Raw genomic sequence first — 18,829 nt, 5'->3', positions numbered from 1 at the left:
AAATCCCCTCTATTCAAGATTGGATCCAAAAGCTGACAGAATATGCTGAATTAGATGGTTTATCAGAAAAAATAAAGAATAAATCAAAACAGGAATTTGTTTCTAAATGGGAGGTTTTCAAAGAATATTTGAAAAATAAATATAGTAGTTTAAATTCTGTTGCAGCATTCGAGGAACTTCAGTAATGGTAGTAAGGTAGATATAAGAAATTAGATTTAATGAGAATAAGTTTAATTATAAGAAAAAATGTGTATGGGCAATAAGTAATATGAATTTGAAGTATGGAATGGACGGGAGGTCGGGTCTTTAGTGTTAAGACCAATAGATGTTTTATTGTCTGCTAGGAGTATTGTGTGTCTATGGTTGTTTTTGTGATTAGTGTATGGTTTGGTATTCGTGTTCGGTGTTTGTTTGTTTGTTTGTCTTTCTTGTTGTATAAATAAAAAACTAAAAAATTAAAAAAAAAAAAAAAAGAGACAGCAAGGGTTCACTCAGGCAACCCACCCAGGTGTGGCGCCGATTTACTCACGAGCAACCCCTAGAACCATTACACTAATGCTTTCATGTCAACTCACCTTGTGCCAAGCTTTGACATTTTCAAGGGAGCAAGTTCACACATTCACCTACAAGTTGTCAAGCGATGAGAGAAATTGACATACATGCATTGAGTCTACAAGTATTTTGAGGGGCTTTGAAAAAATAAGCATAAGAACATAAATAGAAGCCTGCTGGAACAGAACCGAAACCCATCTGGTCTGGCATCCTGTTCTCTTCCTGCCCAACCACATGCCCATGCCTGCAAGCAGGGCCTAAGTGCAGCAGTGCTCTCCCTGCTTGTGTGTCCCAGTCGCTGGTATTCAGATGAATACAGAATTGCTTTTTTTTTGCAATTCTGTCCTAACCTGGAATTGGGGGTGTGTGTGGAATTACTGGACGTGTGTTCTTCAGGAAATGACTGTGTCCTGTTGTGGATGGCTAGGCCTCATGGGTGTTGAGTGAAGTTATCAGCAGATTGGCTGGAACTACGAGGAAGGAAAGGTGGTGGCAGCAGGTGGTGGCAGTCAGTCACAGAGACTCAGGAGCAGGTGTTGGTTTTATTGGCCGCAGGGATCAGGCAGAGTCTGGGTCAAAGTTAGGTTAGGCAGATATTGTCCATTCCATTTGGTAAACCTTACACAGATCTTACACCACACACATATTACGTGTGTGTGTGTGTGTGTGTGTGTGTGTACACATGTATGTGCGTGCTTACACACACACACACACACACACACACACACACACAGTTTCTATTCATTCCATTTATTTCCTCCCCTTTTTTTCTGGCAATATACATATTTTAGTCAGCATTAAACTGCTCATCTTGGCCCTGTTTAAAAGTAAGAGATCTTGATTTCGGCTTACACACACAATCATTTTCTAAAAGTAATCTTGTGAGGTTTTAAGGATGGTAAAGGACTTTTTTTAAAACACACACACACACACACAGACACAACCAGTTAAATTGTATGTGAGCAATCTTTGCAACTTTCAGAAATGCAGCTCAGAAAGATGACAGAAAGCATATGCTTCTCCTCAACAAGTACAAAGCAAATGCCAAATTGCCACATTATGTTTAAAATGTCTAAAGAGGGTTCTTTGTAAGATTACCTAGTTAAAATTTGTTTATTTATTTGTTTGATAAAATCTGGGTATGCCAGGACCATGGACAGCTCCAAGTCAGCAAAACAAGTTGCTCTGAAGAGCTCAGTTGATGCTGTTATATTTTGATACCCACCTTGATTGTTGTTATTTGCAGTCCTTTTGTGAAGGCTGTTTCTTGACACGGCTGTTCATACCACTTTGATGTACAAAAGAGTGTGAGGTTTTGGGGCAGCTGGTTTGATGGTTTCTCACAAGGCTCAGGATGCCTACTGAGATATCTGAGCTACTGGTTATTTTATTTATTTACCTTATTTATGTCCTGTTTTTCAGTCTCACAGCAGGCCACCAAGAAAATATTAGTAAACATAATGTGATTTTTTCAAATGACTGTTAAATGCTCTGGAGGGACAGTGGTGTCAAATGATGTCAAACTCATCCCTGGGTAATTACAGGGTCTGGGTACTAATGGGAGTATCATTTTCCCCAAGGACTGTTTCCCATAAACAAATTAGGCCTTCATTGAATTTTGTGGACTTCCAGATCTAGTTGTTGCTTGGCAGGAATCAAATTAACCAAGGCTGTTCATATGAATAGTGTGTATCTTGAACTACAATTGTTAACAATCCTGTGTATTTTGAAAACTGGACTGCTCTAATTTTGTATCGTACTTTTGAAGACTTGATTCCAGCTTTGACTATGAGATTCGGGGTTTCCAGTTCTTATGGGGCAATCTCCTTTTTTGTGTTTTGTTGACTACGTCCTCTGGTTTGGTGGCTGTGACTGATGGCTCTACAAAGCCACTTCTAAGAACGCAATCCCAAAACATAGTACAAGGGAGCACACCCTGCTCTTGTCTCTGACTTTGCAAAAGCTTGAGCAGTTAAGGAAGGAAAACACCAAACAAGTTAGTATTTAGAGGAACATCTAGAAAACAGAACTTTGCAGGGACTATTCTGCATGGGAAGCTGTGTGAAGAGGCTCATACATGGTTGCAGATATTTAATCACGCCGGCACAACAGACTTCTTCCAAACAGTCAGGATACTGATAAGGTCAAGTTTGCTGCAACCACTTGTGGAGGCATTCCACACTGATGGTTCTTCATACAGAACAGCACCCAGCAGAACACTACAATTATTGCATGTAAGTCATGCCATATCTTCAAAAAACAAATAGAGGCAATCTGTTTTTTAAAAAAAAGATATTTATTGACATTTCAACATATTACAAAAATTGGAAAAAATAGAAAAGAAAAAAAAATAAAAGAAAAAGAAAATACACAATAATAACAGTTAAAAACAAATCAATCTTTCCATAACTTATCTTTCATTTACTTGTTTCTCTGACCTCCTCACACCTCCCCTTCTTGTATTCCAATTCAATTGGTTAATTCAGCAAATCCTTTCCCTCTTTAATTTTATCTTACTCTTTTATTTTAATATATTATAATTTAATATATTATAGCTTTAAATTATCACCCATTAACAATCCATTTTTACATACTCCTTAACATTGTTGATAGAAAACCCACTTAACTTCAATCCAGCATCATTCTAACATTCATTAATCTAGCAATATTTCAAATAGAAATATCTATTGCAAATAGAGGCAATCTGAGACAAAATAAGAGGCACAGAGAAGCTTTTGTGAACAAGGACATTCTAAAGGATCTTTGCGCAAGCTTGTTAGCATTTATATAGTGCTTTTGGGTGTTTGTACATTATCTCAGTCATTGTTTCGACTGGTCTGCAATGTAGTTCTGTAGTTTTATTCTTGTGTTGCAAATGGGGAGCTGGGACAGAAAGGTTTGCCTAAGACGACTTGAGGTAGATAGACTTTTATAGACTTCTCACCCATAGGTCAGTTTCTTAAGCCATTTCACTCCACTAACTATTATGAAAATAATACTTTTGTTGTTGTTGTTGTTTTAAGATCCAGGCCTGTCATTACTATGGACATCTCCATTTTCCTGCCAGCTTCCATTGACATCACAGCTCCCCAGTGCCACGATGACTTGCAGCCGGTGAACTGCCTAAACGTCACAGCCTGCTTTAGTTTCAGAGGCAAACACGTTCCAGGAACGATAGGTAAACTATTATCTTGGCATCCATTGCTGTTTATAATTTCTAAACCGATGTTTGCAAAATGTTATTTGTGTTGTTTTTGTCCTCATAATTTTACAAACTAGACCTGTCAGTCCCTTTGCAGCTTTCCCTCTTTGCAGTTTCGCTCTTCCTTCTTCCATCATCCAGTCTTCATGTAAGCATGTTCTTGTAAATGTAGACATTAATTTTGCTTTCAGCAGACATGTGTACACGGTATTTTCTTTGTTGTATTTAGTGCTGTGGTGCCACAAAGCACTTCACAGACTCCACTTCAACTCATGTCAACTTGTAGACACTCTGATCGCCCCAAACACCTTCCAGGCTTCCTGCTTCACCTCATGATTCTTCCAAATCCAATGCACAGCCCTAGCATACACTGCAACATTTTGTTGTAGCGTCCACTTGCTGCTTCATATAGCATGTTTTAACTATTTTACATATGTTATGTCAGTAATCCTTACAGCAACTTTGAGAGGTCAGTATAATTACAAAACTGCAGATGCAAGAGTGAGACTCAATGGCTTACCTAAGGCCGCATACTGAGTTCATGGAAAAGATGAGATTGGAACTGAGGATTTCATGGCTGCCAGTTTATTCTCTTAGCCACTATCCTATAATAGCTCTGAGTTAATGCAAATACTAAGATCAACATGGATCAAAGTTTTTGTGGGTTTTTATAGTAGCTAGAGGGACGCGGGTGGCGCTGTGGGTAAAAGCCTCAGCGCCTAGGGCTTGCCGATCGAAAGGTCGGTGGTTCGAATCCCCGCGGCGGGGTGCGCTCCCGTTGTTTGGTCCCAGCGCCTGCCAACCTAGCAGTTCGAAAGCACTCCCGGGTGCAAGTAGATAAATAGGGACCGCTTTCTAGCAGGAAGGTAAACGGTGTTTCCGTGTGCGGCTCTGGCCCACCAGAGCAAAGATGTCATGCTGGCCACGTGACCCGGAAGTGTCTCTGGACAGCGCTGGCCCCCGGCCTCTTGAGTGAGATGGGTGCACAACCCTAGAGTCTGTCAAGACTGGTCCGTACGGGCAGGGGTACCTTTACCTTTACCTTTATAGTAGCTAGAGCCTCCCTTCCCCATGTTACCAAGAACCTTTTCTGGTAAATGTCTGAGGAGTTACTTGCGTGTGATGAATTTTTTTTGTATTGAAAACCGGAAGACCTGTAGATTTATTCCAGCTTTTCTTAAGAGACCCCATAAAACCAAAGGCACTCTTGGAACAAGCCTGGATTTATGCCTTGTGTTTTTTAACGTTTGCCTGAAATCTTCCTTTAAGGTTGTGTGAAAATGGCACATCTTCCTCTTAACTGGTTAGCTTAAACGTAGATCTTTCTATTTAAAAGTTGTTGTTTTTTATAGTGCTGCAAGTATCTTGAATGTTTTACTGGTTGCTTGTATCTGTTTAGTTCTGCAGCATATTTTGTGAATTACGGTACAAATTCCATGTGTTTTATGGGAACATGTTGAAGGCTAAAATCTTAGCCAGTCTATTTATAGCTGAGATGGGCGTACATTAACAAGCAGTCAGGCAAACAATAGCATGTTGCTATGCAGTGTGTCCTATTGACTTCTCTTTCAGAGAGAACCAGATACTGTGACTTTCTAGCATTGCTGGCTCTATATAACAGGTGGGCTAAAATTAGATATAGATATCAGTGAGGCTGAATGAATGTGGGGATGCTTAAGGAACTCATTCTTCACACTTTCTGGTTTGAACTGATCTGATCTTCACCTGCCAGCGTAACGTAAAAGTTTAGTCATATTTTAAGCCAAGTTTTTCAATAAAGTCTAGGTACAGTGGTACCTTGGGTTATGTTACCTTTGGGTAATGTAATTTTGAGTTATGAACGCAGCAAACCTGGAAGTGTACATTTCCGGGTTTCGCCATGCGTGCATGGCTACCGACTTTTCAGGGTAAGTACGGATCCCCGGGACAAATTAAGTTCATATCCAGAGGGTCCACTGTACTTGTTTGACATCCATTTTACCCATATGACAGGGCAGCTGAGCTTGAAGTATAGAAAAGTCATATTGCCCATGTGATTATTCTTGAGGGGATGCTCTGCATCCCTGAGCCATACGAACATAATTTCATTTGTGTGCCACCTTTCCATAGTTCAAGCCATGCTCAAGGTGGCTTAAAACAAGAAAGAAATACATTGTTAGCATCCGTCTGTCTTGAGAGACAATGGAGTGCGCTTCCGGGGGTGAAGACAAACAGCTGTGTTAGCAGCACCAAAGTGACCTTCCTGTATAGAGGTCCTGGGCTGCCCAGACAACAAAAGCCCACCTCTCAGCCTCACTGATGTGGACCAAGGAGGCCATCCAACATCCTTATGGATCTCACTCCAGATTTGTGTAGGGTTCACTCCTTACCCTTTTCTTCTCCTGAAGATATCTTGCAAGAAAACAGAGATTTAGGATCAGAGTTTTCCTTCTCTTAGATAGGCTACCTTCCCAGGTTGATGAGCCCCATCTACCCGTCACTTCCCTCTACATGGAAACCACCATCTTGATAATTGGACCAGCTGTTGGTCTCGTCTGCTCAATCTGCCGGAGCTTGTCTTTGCGTGCAGGGGAATGAAAAAAGTAAAAATAAAATAAAATAGTATAATGCAGGAAGAAAAAGGGATTGGAAGGGAGGAGAGGAAAACCAAGCTGATGCACTAGTTCTACTAGAATAGTTACGTAGTTCTGTCTTTGCAGATTCTGGCTGTCTTGGAGAGCAACCCTCCCCTAAAAGGGCACCCCTTGTCTTCCATTGCACAGTTCTTCCCACAGACAGCTGATATGATGGCAATTGGAATCTTCCTGTTTATTTATGTGCTGTGAACCGAATTTGTAGACGGTCCTTCAGCCTTGACAGCTCTCATGGCTGTTTATAATGAACATGAATGAAAACAACTCAAAACTAAAACAGAGTTAGTTGCAGCAGCAGTACGTGGAACTGTGTGTGTGCTGTTGCTACATCCTCCCCCCCCCGAAGTTCCACCTTCCGCTGCACCCCTGCACTTCAAGGCACTTTGGTTCAGTCTCTGGCCGGCCCCCATAGTCCATATTAAAGTGTTGCTTGAGAAGCCAAGCAGAAAGTGGCAATTAATGATCTCAGAGCAGGTTAGACTATGAAACGCAATAAACAATGAAATGATGCAGCGCACTAAGCAGACATTCCAAAACTACAATGAAAACCACATACATTTAATAGCAAAGCAGATAAACACTTGGTTAATTTGCGGTTGGCCTCAACTGTATCAGACCTCCGAGAAGGCCTGAGCAGAGAGGTGTATCTTCAGTTGATACCACAAATAAGCAGTATTGGCAACCAGTTGTACCTCAGAAGAGAGTCTATTCTACAGCCAGGGCGAGGTGGCCAACACAGAAAAGGCAAGCAGTGTTATGCCTGAATTTTAGTCTCTAAACAAGAAGATCAGGTGAGCTTGCACGTGTCTGTTGCTCGCATGTTCTGCTGCTTGCATGAACAGCAATCTCTAAAAGACTGCTGCTTACAGCATTGTGTGAAGCGACTCTATTTTTACCATTCTGAAAAAGCTATTTATGAGCTGAAACTCACTTAGACACAAGCCCCTCAGAGAGCAGCACACAAAAGGGGTGATCTGAGTCAGCTGCTAACTACCAATCTAGTGACATCTGCAAGCTGGGTTTTTCGTGTGTGTTTTTTTTTAAAGTTAGGCTTGCTGTTTCAGTTTTCCACTTCTGACATCATTGGTTGTGTCTGCCAAAAGGCAAAGTGGAGAAAGATGTGAAATATACTAGTCGAGATTGTAAAATGTCAGCTGTTGCTGAGAGGTGGCACGGTCACAGCTGGATGTAGATTGCTCACGGACAGTTTTCTGTTACGTCTGAGAGTCAGTGTGCTCATTGCAACTACTTTAAATTGCTCCATCGGGTGGCTGTTGCCACAACTCAGTGAGACGTTTGGTGTATAGACGCTCCCCCTGCAGAGTGGATGGTTTATATATTTGAAGCATTTTTACATCACACCTCAGTTGAAAAAAGTTCCCTAAAAGTTGTGACACACAAGGGGAAAGGGATGGGGATGGAGGAGGAAAGAAGCAATCTCAGGCACTAGTTCTTCAAGCAGGGATGGGGATCATGTGACCCCTCAGATGTGCTTGAACTCCAGTTCCCATCAGCCCCTGGCAGGGATGATGGGAGCTTGAGTTCAACAACATTCGGAAGTCATCCCTGGTCGAAACAGGAGCAGCTATCAGGGGTAGTGGTGCTTACTTGGCACAGGTGTCATGCCAGGAGGAAGAAGAGGCAGGATGTGGAGGTTGGTGTGGGCACCCCTTGCAGAGCCATTCTTGTACGAGTAACGGAGACGACAGGAGGTTGAATGCAGGTGAGCTGTGCAGAAGCATGCTGGCAAGCATGCTCCAAGCAAGCTGCCGACTAGCTCTGCCGAGGCTCCTTTTATTAGCAGAAGTCAACAATTGGAAACAGTAGTGAAGCCACCCTAAACTCAACGTATTTCCATCTAAGCACATTTCCAGCATTAGCAAATACACGTGTCAGCAGGTGTTTCGCCAGAGTGGTGCATGCTCTGGTTATCTCTCGGTTGGACTACTGCAATGCGCTCTATGTGGGGCTACCTTTGAAGGTGACCCGGAAACTACAACTAATCCAGAATGTGGCAGCTAGACTGGTGACTGGGAGCGGCCACCAATACCACATAACACCGGTCTTGAAAGACCTACACTGGCTCCCAGTACATTTCTGAGCACAATTCAAAGTGTTGGTGCTGACCTTTAAAGCCCTAAACGGCCTTGGTTCAGTATACCTGAAGGAGCGTCTCCACCTCCATTGTTCTGCCCAGACACTGAGGTCCAGCGCCAAGGGCTGTCTGGCGGTTCCCTCGCTGCGAGAAGCCAAGTTACAGGGAACCAGGCAGAGGGCCTTCTCGGTAGTGGCACCCGCCCTGTGGAACACCCTCCCACCAGATGTCAAAGAGAAAAATAACTACCAAACTTTTAGAAGACATTTGAAGGCAGCCCTGTTTAGGGAAGCTTTTAATGTTTAATATGTTATTGTATTTTAGTGTTTTGTTGGAAGCCACCCAGAGTGGCTGGGGAAACCCAGCCAGATGGGTGGGGTATAAATAATAAATTATTATTATTATTATTATTATTTCCCTGAAAGTTTTCCCCGATACTTGATTACGTCTGCGTCCCGGTCGTGCTTCAGCCAAGCGTTATGTCTAGCAAACATATTGTGAGAGGACAAAAAGTCAGGGGGAAAACCCTGTTTTCTAGCCAAGAAGGTCAGGGAAAGCAAGTGTAACGCTCCTGGACATACTGTTGCATTTCTGGTGCGAGGTTTGCCTTCGCAAAGCGGAGCGTTACCTCCACACTTTCTGGCACTCTCAACCATGCATTTGCACCACAATGTCCTTCCCACCTCCTCACCCCTCTCCCTCTTTCCAAGCTTCAGTTACTTCCATGCTCAGAAGGCCTTCTCTACTGGCTGCTTCTAAGTCTAAAGGGTCTCAGCTGAGTTGAAGATTATTTCTGCAATTCTGGATCTTGGTCTCTTAATAGCTGCTTCAGTTTTCCTCTTGACAGAATATTTTTTTCATTCTTTGCTTTGATTGGAAACAAACCAGATGTGTGGCACACTTAATTCTCATGCCTCTAAATAATCTAATATGCAGCCAAAAGATGTTATGACCCATTTAAAAGGCACAGGAGTCGGCTTTTACTGTCGCATGCACAATATGCAATTTGGTTGTGTGGTTCTTAGTAATCTGCAGCAACTGTACTTTCCATTTTTACATCAACGTTCTTATCTTGATGGGATGCGCCATCAAAGTGCCAGATTGTACACTGTTAAGTGCAGTTATCATAAATGCAGGGAATGCTGGTTTGCAGCAGAGGAAGTTTCCTATTGGACCGGGGTTCAGGGATGTTAATGAACACTATGCAATAATGGTGTTAACTTTAGCTTATCACTTGAGCAAGGCGACCTTGGCAGATGACTTACTGTGCTAACCTTTGATGACAGCCCTGACTGTAAACGTTTAGGGTGCCGGTTAGCAAAATTATGAGTAACTAGTGTTGAAATTTGAGGGAACCGCTTGTGTCGAAACTATAATGTTGACACACGGTAGTTTACCAAAGTTAAAAGATGCACTTCTTTCCTTTAACAGACCTTTCACTAGAGCAGGCTGGCAAAATTTGAGATCCAGCAACTTGAATGTAGCCCTCTACCAAAGTATTGCAGAATGCTGAGTGATTGCCATATTTTTGTATCCTTAAGTGGGCTGCAAAATCAGGTTTATGGCACTGTTGCTTACATAGCTGGTGGGGTGCATTTAAGTCATTGGGTCACAAGTAGCATAAACTTGCCCTCAAGCAGTGTTTTCCAAACTTGAGCCTCCAGCTGTTTTTGGACTACAACTCCCACCATCCCTAGCTAGCAGGACCAGTGGTCAGGGATGATGGGAATTGTAGTCCCAAAACATCAGGAGGGCCGAGTTTGCCTATGCCTGTCCTAGACTGACTGTGTGATGGGTATTGAAGGCACTTTACTTCAATGGCTGCATTCGTGAGCCAGTGTGGTGTAGTGGCTAAGAGCGGTAGTCTCGTAATCTGGGGAACCGGGTTCGATTCCCCGCTCCTCCACATGCAGCTGCTGGGTGACCTTGGGCCAGTCACACTTCTCTGAAGTCTCTCAGCCCCACTCACCTCACAGAGTGTTAGTTGTGAGGGAGGAAGGGAAAGGAGGATGTTAGCTGCTTTGAGACTCCTGAAGGGGAGTGAAAGGCGGGATATCAAATCCAAACTCTTCTTCTTCTCTTCTTCGTATTTGCCCAGTTGCCCAGAGAGTAACATTATAGGAGTGTTCTTTGATTCCCTGTCATCTGTTCTATGGGCTTCTGCAGGGCACTAATCTGTCCCCAATGCTCTGGAGCCTTTATTTGAACATGCACTTGTTAAGAACCTGTAAGAGCCTGCTGGATTAGACCAATGGCTTATCAGCGCCCAGCATCCTGTTCTCACAGAGGCCAACCTAATGCCTGTGGAGAACCTGCAAGCAGGCCTCGAGGGCAAGAGCCTTCTTCTCTACTGTGGTTTCCAGCAAGTGGTGTTCAGAAGCATTCCTGCCCCTGACCCCAGAGACAGAGCATGGCCATCATGTCTGGTAGTATTGCTAGTCTTATCCTCCATGGAATTCGTTCAGTTGTCTTTAAAAGCCACCCAGTGCTGTTGCAGTTATGGACCTGTTGCTGAATGGCAGAGGTCAGCGTAGTGCAATCCTAAAACAAACCAAAAGACATATACCTCTGGATATGTAAAGGCTGCCCTCATGTTAATTTTTCTTTTAAAATATTTTTTATTACATTTTCCATTCCCCCCAATTACATTATAACATATATCATAATTCACTAATCCCAAATTGTCCCTTCCCTTCTCTCCCCCACCTGGACTTCTCTCAACCTCCTTTTCTAGTTTGTTTTCACACATTATCAAATCCTGCTTATTTGCTTTCCATTCGTTTTTTTATATTTAATCTTATAATTTATTTTGTTATTTGTAAATGTTTACTCAGAACCTACTAAAGAGTCCAATTCTTTGCATTGTTTCTGTAGATCAGCCGAAAATGGTTCCCAGTCTTCTTTAAAGGATTTTTTGTGTGTCCTTATTTCATTGCCTGTCAGTTAGTTTTGCCATTTCGGCATATTCTGTAAGTTTTTCTTGCCATTCTTTCGTTGGTATTTTATCGCTTTTCCATTTTTCTTTTTTAGGATTGAACTGTAACCTGACGGCAGATGTGGCAAAGAAGGAAAAGGGCCATCCCATCAGGGTTTACTTTGTTTCTTCCGGAGAGGCAGTGGGCCAGATCACAGAGCAGCTCCAGCTGTCCTATATGCAGCAGAAGTGCAAACAGTACCTAGCCTATGTGAAGGTCAGTCCATTTCTCCTATATTATTTATCAGTTGAACCTTCTTGTCTTTGCAGTTAGAATCATAGAATCATAGAGTTGGAAGGGACCACAAGGGCCATCGAGAATCATAGAATCATAGAGTTGGAAGGGACCACAAGGGCCATCGAGAATCATAGAATCATAGAGTTGGAAGGGACCACAAGGGCCATCGAGAATCATAGAATCATAGAGTTGGAAGGGACCACAAGGGCCATCGAGAATCATAGAATCATAGAGTTGGAAGGGACCACAAGGGCCATCGAGTCCAACCCCCTGCCTAGCAGGAAACACCATCAGAGCACTTCTGACATATGGTTGTCAAGCCTCTGCTTAAAGACCTCCAAAGAAGGAGACTCCACCACACTCCTTGGCAGCAAATTCCACTGTCGAACAGCTCTTACTGTCAGGAAGTTCTTCCTTGTTGGATCAAGTTAGTCTGCATGTGGTAATTCAGTTAACCAGGGCCGGTCCTACCATTGGGGGATGGCAGAAAAGCGACGGAGGACAGAACTGTTTATGGCACAAAGCTTGCCCCATCCCTCCTAAACTAGACTGCAATGAAGGAGGCTGTCAATGCCACCAGTGTTGGAAATAAGATTCAACCCTGGTCAGCATGGAATATGTGAGGGGGAGAATTAATGCAGGCAGCAAAATGTCCTTGGCCCTCATCACTAAAATGTTTCCGGTTACCTGGGAGTAAGCCCTACTAAACTTGCTGGACACACTTCCAAGTAGGATTGACTGCGTTGTAAAAGGGCCTCTTTTTTAATGGAAAGACTTGGGGCGTTTTATATACGGTTATTGAATGCATTCAACAAATGTTGGAAAGAAAGAGTGCCTCCAGCTGATGCTCCACCCTGAGCAAAGACGTCCAGATCTCCCCTGAAAATGTAGAATTAGCAGAAGAAGAAAAACGTCTGGGTTTCCTGCCACAACCAAGTAACAATTGGTTCATTTCCGTCTAGCAAATGCATTATCTCGAAAGACCCTGAACTAGTCCCTTTTCCCACGTCTGTAAATAGATACATGTCTCTTGGTTATTCTTGCTGCTTTCCTTTCTCAAGTACACTGGCTTTAATTTGCTTAGCTTTATTTGTAATAAGACTCCAACGCACAATTGTTTGACTCCAGTAAGGAGTTGATGATCGCATTGCAAAACGGCTAATTCTGTCAGGAAGCTGCTCTTGTCCCTAGAGGAGAACCCATCCACTCACTTATCAGCTTTCCCCCATGATTTTGTTAGAGACCACCCACGTCTGTCCTAATAAGCTTCTTTGCATATGGAACATTACTGTTCCAGAAAACTTTAAGCAGGCATGCAAATATGCATGACTTGGTATTCCTCTTTGGTATTGTTATGAGTTTGAGGAGTGGCATTAAGCCGTGTGCCAGATCCCTCTAATCCCTGGATCCAGCAAGTGTTAAAAGCTAATCAAGCCTTATAATTCCTAGCCAAGCCAAGCTAGTTTCCTGGGGGATTAAGGAGCTCGGTGGGAGACAGCAAAAGGGTTGGAGCCCCCTCCCTCAATAGGCAAAGCCAGAGTTGAAGGCAGAGTTTGCAGTGATGGTGAGCTGGAGAGTCAGAGCAATGTTTGATTTCTCTTTGAATCCAAGTCTGTGACTTTGGGAGAAACAAGACCCTTTTGGGTTGTTGACGCTGTGAAGCCCTCCATCGTAGGCTCAGGTTGTATATATGTGTAACTAAACTGTACATCGCAAAGACAGCACAATCTCCCCTTGCCTCATTCCCAAAGGAAACACAAGCTCTGAGTAAGCGCTTGGAACCTGTGGAATTTTGCACTGCTTGCAGATCGGGGTGTTGTGTAACTGCAACAATATTGTTTTCAATTATAGTTCCTTGCTCAGCTACTATGTGCATCAGTGGAGTTTGCTTTGATCTAAAGCATTCCTGGACTGTAGGTCAGTTCATCTAAACGTCTTAACAAAACGTATTTCCTGCTTGTTCTTGTTGTAGACGTATTTCCTTGTTAGGGAAACTCTCAATAGGAAGAGCATGTCCCTCAAAAAACAACCCCCCACTTTTTGTACCATGACCATTTCCCCCTAGATAATTATTTTGAGTGTGATATGCTTCAAGGAGATGAACAATTTCCTGCTGAAGTCTGTTGCGAATTGCAGCTGCTTAGATAATTGAAGGCAAAAAGGGCAACGTTCAATGTTATTTTTTGAGAAGCGAGAGAGATGGGAAGCTGTACAGTAGGAGTGCAGCTTTCTAGATATTGTGGGACTCCAACCCCCATCAGCCCTAGCCAGCATGGCCAATGGCCAGGAGTGATGGGAATTGTAGTCCAGGTACATCTAACGGTCCACAGGTTCCCCACCCTGGCCATTCAGAGCGCTGATTTTGATTTCCTAGCTCTACAAATTGCATGAATGTTCATTTGCTTGTACAGTGAAGGATGGGAAGTGATAGGAACGAAGGTGCAGGACAGCCAGTGCTCCAGTGGGAAGAAGCAGTATTGACTATTTAATGTTTGAAATATGGAAGAGCCTTGAAAACAGAAGAAGGCTGGGTGAAGGGGTCATGATTACTTAGGAGATATATATGGTAAAGAGGTCAGGGAGAGAAACATTGCTCAATTAACTGCCACAAACAGTTCGGTGTCCTGTAACGTGTTGTAAGAGATTGCCTTCATAATTTTACATGTCTTCCAAAACCTCATCTACTCTCTTTGTTGTAACACTGTCAACATGAAACAGCCTTCTTTTAAAAATAGCTATTTATTTTCTTTCTACTGTGACTTCTTCTAATATACGTACCTTACTTTCCCTTTCTAAAAATATGCATTTGGACCACATACAGCCAACAGCGTAGAGCATAATGAAAAAGATTATTCGGATTGTGCTCTTAACAGACTGGGCCCAAAGGGCCGCGAATGAGCTTCTGGTCATTCACTGAATTTTTCAGGCCTGGGCCACTTTACTCTTTGGGGAGATAGCTTCCTGTTTTGGTAAGACTGTTTATGCTGAGGAGAAGGGGTTGAAAAGCTGGCTTGTGTGCTTTGGCTTGCATGGGAGTCAGCTAGTAAGTGGATTTAATGTTATCAGTCCCCAGTCCTGGCTTAGTGTGAAAAGGCCCCTGCCAAAATGTACTCATTTGCTTGAAGCATTTTACCCCCTCTCTTAAGAAAGAAATGCTTCTGGAGTAGGGTTTAGAAACAATACCCTCAGGCTTAAAATCCAAGAGACATGGCACAAAAGGAAAAGGTATGGGGAAGAGAGGAGGGGGAAAATGCAAAATCTTATAGCAACCAGCTGAAGTGGACACATTCAGAGCTCAGTACAGCTTATTGCTCAAGAGAGCTGAAGCTTCTTTCTCTGTTCCCTGTACCCTGACGGAATGGAAAAACTAGTTGCTGATTGGATGTCAGGGAACTGCCATCGGAGCGGGAGGCGGAGAGGAGGCTACTGGACGATGGAGGAGAGGGTCCTAGTAGGAGGAGGGATAGCCCATCCGCTGGGGAAGGTAATCAGCGTAACACCAGTGGAGAAGGGGAGGAGATAGAGGAATCGGAGAGGTGGCTCCAGGACTCTTCGCAGGAGACCAGCGGAGAGGCGACAAGTGCTCCTTTGCCCACACCCACCCTGCGCAGAAAGCTTTCGCGCAGGCAACGGGGGAGGAGACTGGGCATCAAACAGCTTTTATGTTGGAAGCGGTTTAAGAAACGCCCACTGACAGATTCTGCCAGCGACTGAGGCAGCCACGGAATAGAGGCTGTCCTGTCAGAAAGGGTTCAACCATGCATCCTAGCCAGGAGTAAAGGCAGCTTACGCACGAGCAACCCCTAGAACCATTACATCAGGGCAATAGGAAATCGAACTAGTAGATTTTAGGCAGTTAGAAACAATATATATATATACGGTATGTTGAAGCCTATCACTATCTTTCTTAAGTTAACATTTGCCACTAATGTTGTTCTGTTAGCATCTGCTGGACAGTTCCTCATGCAATTGAGTTATCACTGGAAGAGAAGTTTCAAGCAGTATTCCACTACCACTAACTGTCTTAGCAAACAAACACTCCATCGAGTTTTCCCATTGCTTCTCCACAGTTTCCGCAGTAAAAACTCTGTTTTCTCAGCTTCCAGCTAAAGCCAGATGTTAGAGATGAGTGAGCAGTATTACAAATGTATTGCAGTTTCAAAATACACCATGTTTCATTTCTTAAATATACAATGTGCTAATACATTCTGATGAAACAGGATATTGTTAAATTAAATGGGCCGTGTATATTTTATAATGCAAGATCCTTTAATGTTTATTGGCTTAATTCTTTTCCTAGTTAATGGGATTTTGCAATCTGCAACAGCACTCCCAAGCCACAGAGCTTTTGTAATATTTCTGCTTTAGGGTGGCTGCAGGAATTTCATTTCCAGAAAGACCCTTGATCATGAGCTTTCCATTTCCTAATGTTTTTATTATTCGGGTGTGCCACTGCTTGGTCTATTAAAAGAGACGCACCTCTTATCTATGTGTGTTTATTTTTTTTATTGGAGAATATCAAACATCAATTTAAATTTTTGGGAGAAAAACAGGGATCAGTTTTAGAAAACAGGAATTGAGTCATTTGTTTTAATAATCTGATTCTGCTTTTCTTTAGTAGTAGCCCTGCCTTTGTTGATTCACTTGTTTATTACTAAAGGAAATTAGAAAAAAATATGGTTCTGATTCCTATGTGCTCGGAATCTTGGCCATTCACAGAAGATCACAGGATTTCTGTTGGGATAGCTGTTGCTTGAGCAGATGTGTCTGGATGTAATAGAGGAATGGAGAACTGTGGCCAGCCTGATGTTTAACTCCAGTTCCCATCAGTCCCAGCTAGCATAGCCAGTTGTCAAGGATGATGGAATCTGTAGTCCAACAACACCTGAAAGGGGACACAAACTCTCAATTCCTGAGATAGTTCACATGGTACTTTGTTGGGAAGAGGTTGCACACTGTACATATGTGGTGCCAAAAACATGAGCATCTCAGCACAGAGGTTATAATCTGAGCCTAGAGTTTGGTTCAGCAGTAGGAGCTTTGACCTCATAACTCTCTTCAGAATTGGGGTATACAGCACCAACCCCTGGAGTTGGCAGATAATATGAAGCCTGGGGATTGGCTAGGTCTGATATAAATGCTGAGAGCTTAGCCAACAGAGTAGTACCTTCTGCATGCTGCTGTTTAGATTCCAGCATCCTCATCACTAGCTGCTGGAATTCATGATGTCCAGGTTGAGAGTCAGGTACAGCTACCGTTCATCCTGGGCTGGTGCTGGCACAAAGCTCTGTCTAGGGCAAATAAATATGTGGCTGTCCTTTTCGAATGCTCATTCTGAGAGTACAGTTGGGCTCTTTTGGCATGATATCTGTTGCATAGTTGAACCTCCAACCATGATCCAACAAACGTTTATTGGGGAAAGCTAGTTGTACTGGTGTGCTAGGCTAGTTGTGCATGTAACTAGCACCACTCCTTTGAACCTCCTTTGAATCTCTGACTCTGGCCAGCACCTGTTGGTAGTTGCAGGCGAAAGACAAAGGATTAACTGCCACCCACACAGATGTGTTTATGATTTTTCATTCCCAGTTGGCTTTGAGGGACACTTTGCCTTGTGCAGCCAACAAACTGGGTTGCGGGTACACGGAAAAGTTCTTGTGCTTTTTGGGCAGAAGTGTTAAGTAACACAGGGATTGCCCAGATTTACTGCTCGACAGCATCTTGCAATGTGTTTGCCCAGCATCTGGATTCAAATGTGTCAGGTAAGATGGAGCTATCTCCCCACTTAAAAGGAATGGGGCTCCTTCAAGAGGCCTCCCCTAGTTAGGTATATCTACACCATGGAAGCTCTTGGCAGCACAGATTAGAGTCCACTGCAGACTCTGTGCCTGCAAGCGGTCATGCCACAATACACTTGTTAGTTCTTAAGGTGTTGCGGGACTCTTTCATGTGTCACATTTCAGCAAATGTTCCTGGTAGCCACGTCTGATGAAGCTCTTGTGGCATTTGATGCCCAGTTGTTAACTTTTGAAGATAAAAAAAGCCATGGCATGCTGCTGGTCATTACAAAAGAGAAGGAATTGATAATATTATCTTTGCACAGGGGCCATGTTATGGCATGGTTATGTGTACATTTCAGTAAAAACAATAGGAATTGTATCTTTGGGTTTGGGTTCCTGTCTTTATCTGGGCACTGTATATTTTCCAAGCACTAATGCCTTTTTTGATATATGCAGCTAACCTTCCTCTTACCAGACTGTTGCCCTTCTGCATTCTTGTCTTCAAACGCTAGAGCCTTCTTGTTAGCCCAAAGTGTTTAAAAATCATCTCACCAAACATTTTTCTAAGTTATTGTATTATTTTAAGTTGGCACTAATACCTCTCCTCCTTCCAAGACATCCAGCTCAGTAGCAAGATACAACAGCTGCTTCTTTCTTTCCCTGCTTGCCCCGGAGAGTTAACTTCAGAGGGATTTGGAAATTATTTTGAAAAGCGTTCGGCTTTCTTCCAACAATTGCATTGTTTCACGCACGTGCTTCCCCCCACTTCTCCATGCGGTTAGGAGCAGCAGTTAGAAGGCTTGTTTTCTTAGGAGGGAAAGCACAGGAGGCTTATTGTGATATCGGCTTACTTGCAAATGTCTACGTTGAGTATGGGGGAGCAGGCAAACACCCAGACATGGTGAAAGTCTGGAATGCAGCACCAGTTTCTCCTGCAAAGCAAACAACATTGACCTGGAGGGTGCCTGTCCCTCATTATTTCCAGCAAGCTCAGGCTTGTTTCTCCTTTTGCTAGCTACATTGCAATGGCAATGTGTTCTCCAAAGTCCTGCTCAAGGATCTAAGGCAGAGATCGGGAACTTGTGGCCCTTCAGATGATGTTGGACTACAGCTCCCATCAGCCAGCATGGTCAGTGATGATGGGAGTTGTAGCCTAGCAACAGCTGGAGGACTAGCGAGTTCTCCATCCCTGATCTGTCTTCATTAATATCTACCTAGTCTTCTCATGCTCATGGGAGGAGCCACCATCTTCTGGCTGTTCAAAGCCTTCTTCCGTGAGCTCTAGGATTGTCAACTGACCATTAGCAGTCTATTAGAAACAGATCACGTTAAGCAAAAGATCCTCATGACACACTGCA

At 43.2% G+C, this 18,829-nt stretch overlaps 1 protein-coding gene across 2 annotated transcripts in view; it reads left to right on the top strand.

Annotated features, from left to right (window-relative positions):
- Nucleotides 1-18,829, top strand: part of ITGA9 (integrin subunit alpha 9) — a 250,059-nt gene that overhangs the window by 77,154 nt on the left and 154,076 nt on the right. For both annotated transcript variants that reach the window (XR_014503854.1, XM_083407018.1), the window contains exons 14-15: nt 3,576-3,730; nt 11,513-11,673. Coding sequence is in view for 1 of the 2 variants with exons in the window: in XM_083407018.1 (XP_083263144.1) it covers nt 3,576-3,730; nt 11,513-11,673 (316 nt within the window). In the remaining variant the exon portion in view is untranslated. The remainder of the gene's footprint in view (nt 1-3,575; nt 3,731-11,512; nt 11,674-18,829) is intronic.

The sequence above is a fragment of the Podarcis tiliguerta genome (genome assembly GCF_965153285.1).
Source record: "Podarcis tiliguerta genome assembly, chromosome: 12".
NCBI classification, from domain to species: domain Eukaryota; kingdom Metazoa; phylum Chordata; class Lepidosauria; order Squamata; family Lacertidae; genus Podarcis; species Podarcis tiliguerta.
This window is presented reverse-complemented; position numbering and strand designations above follow the sequence as displayed.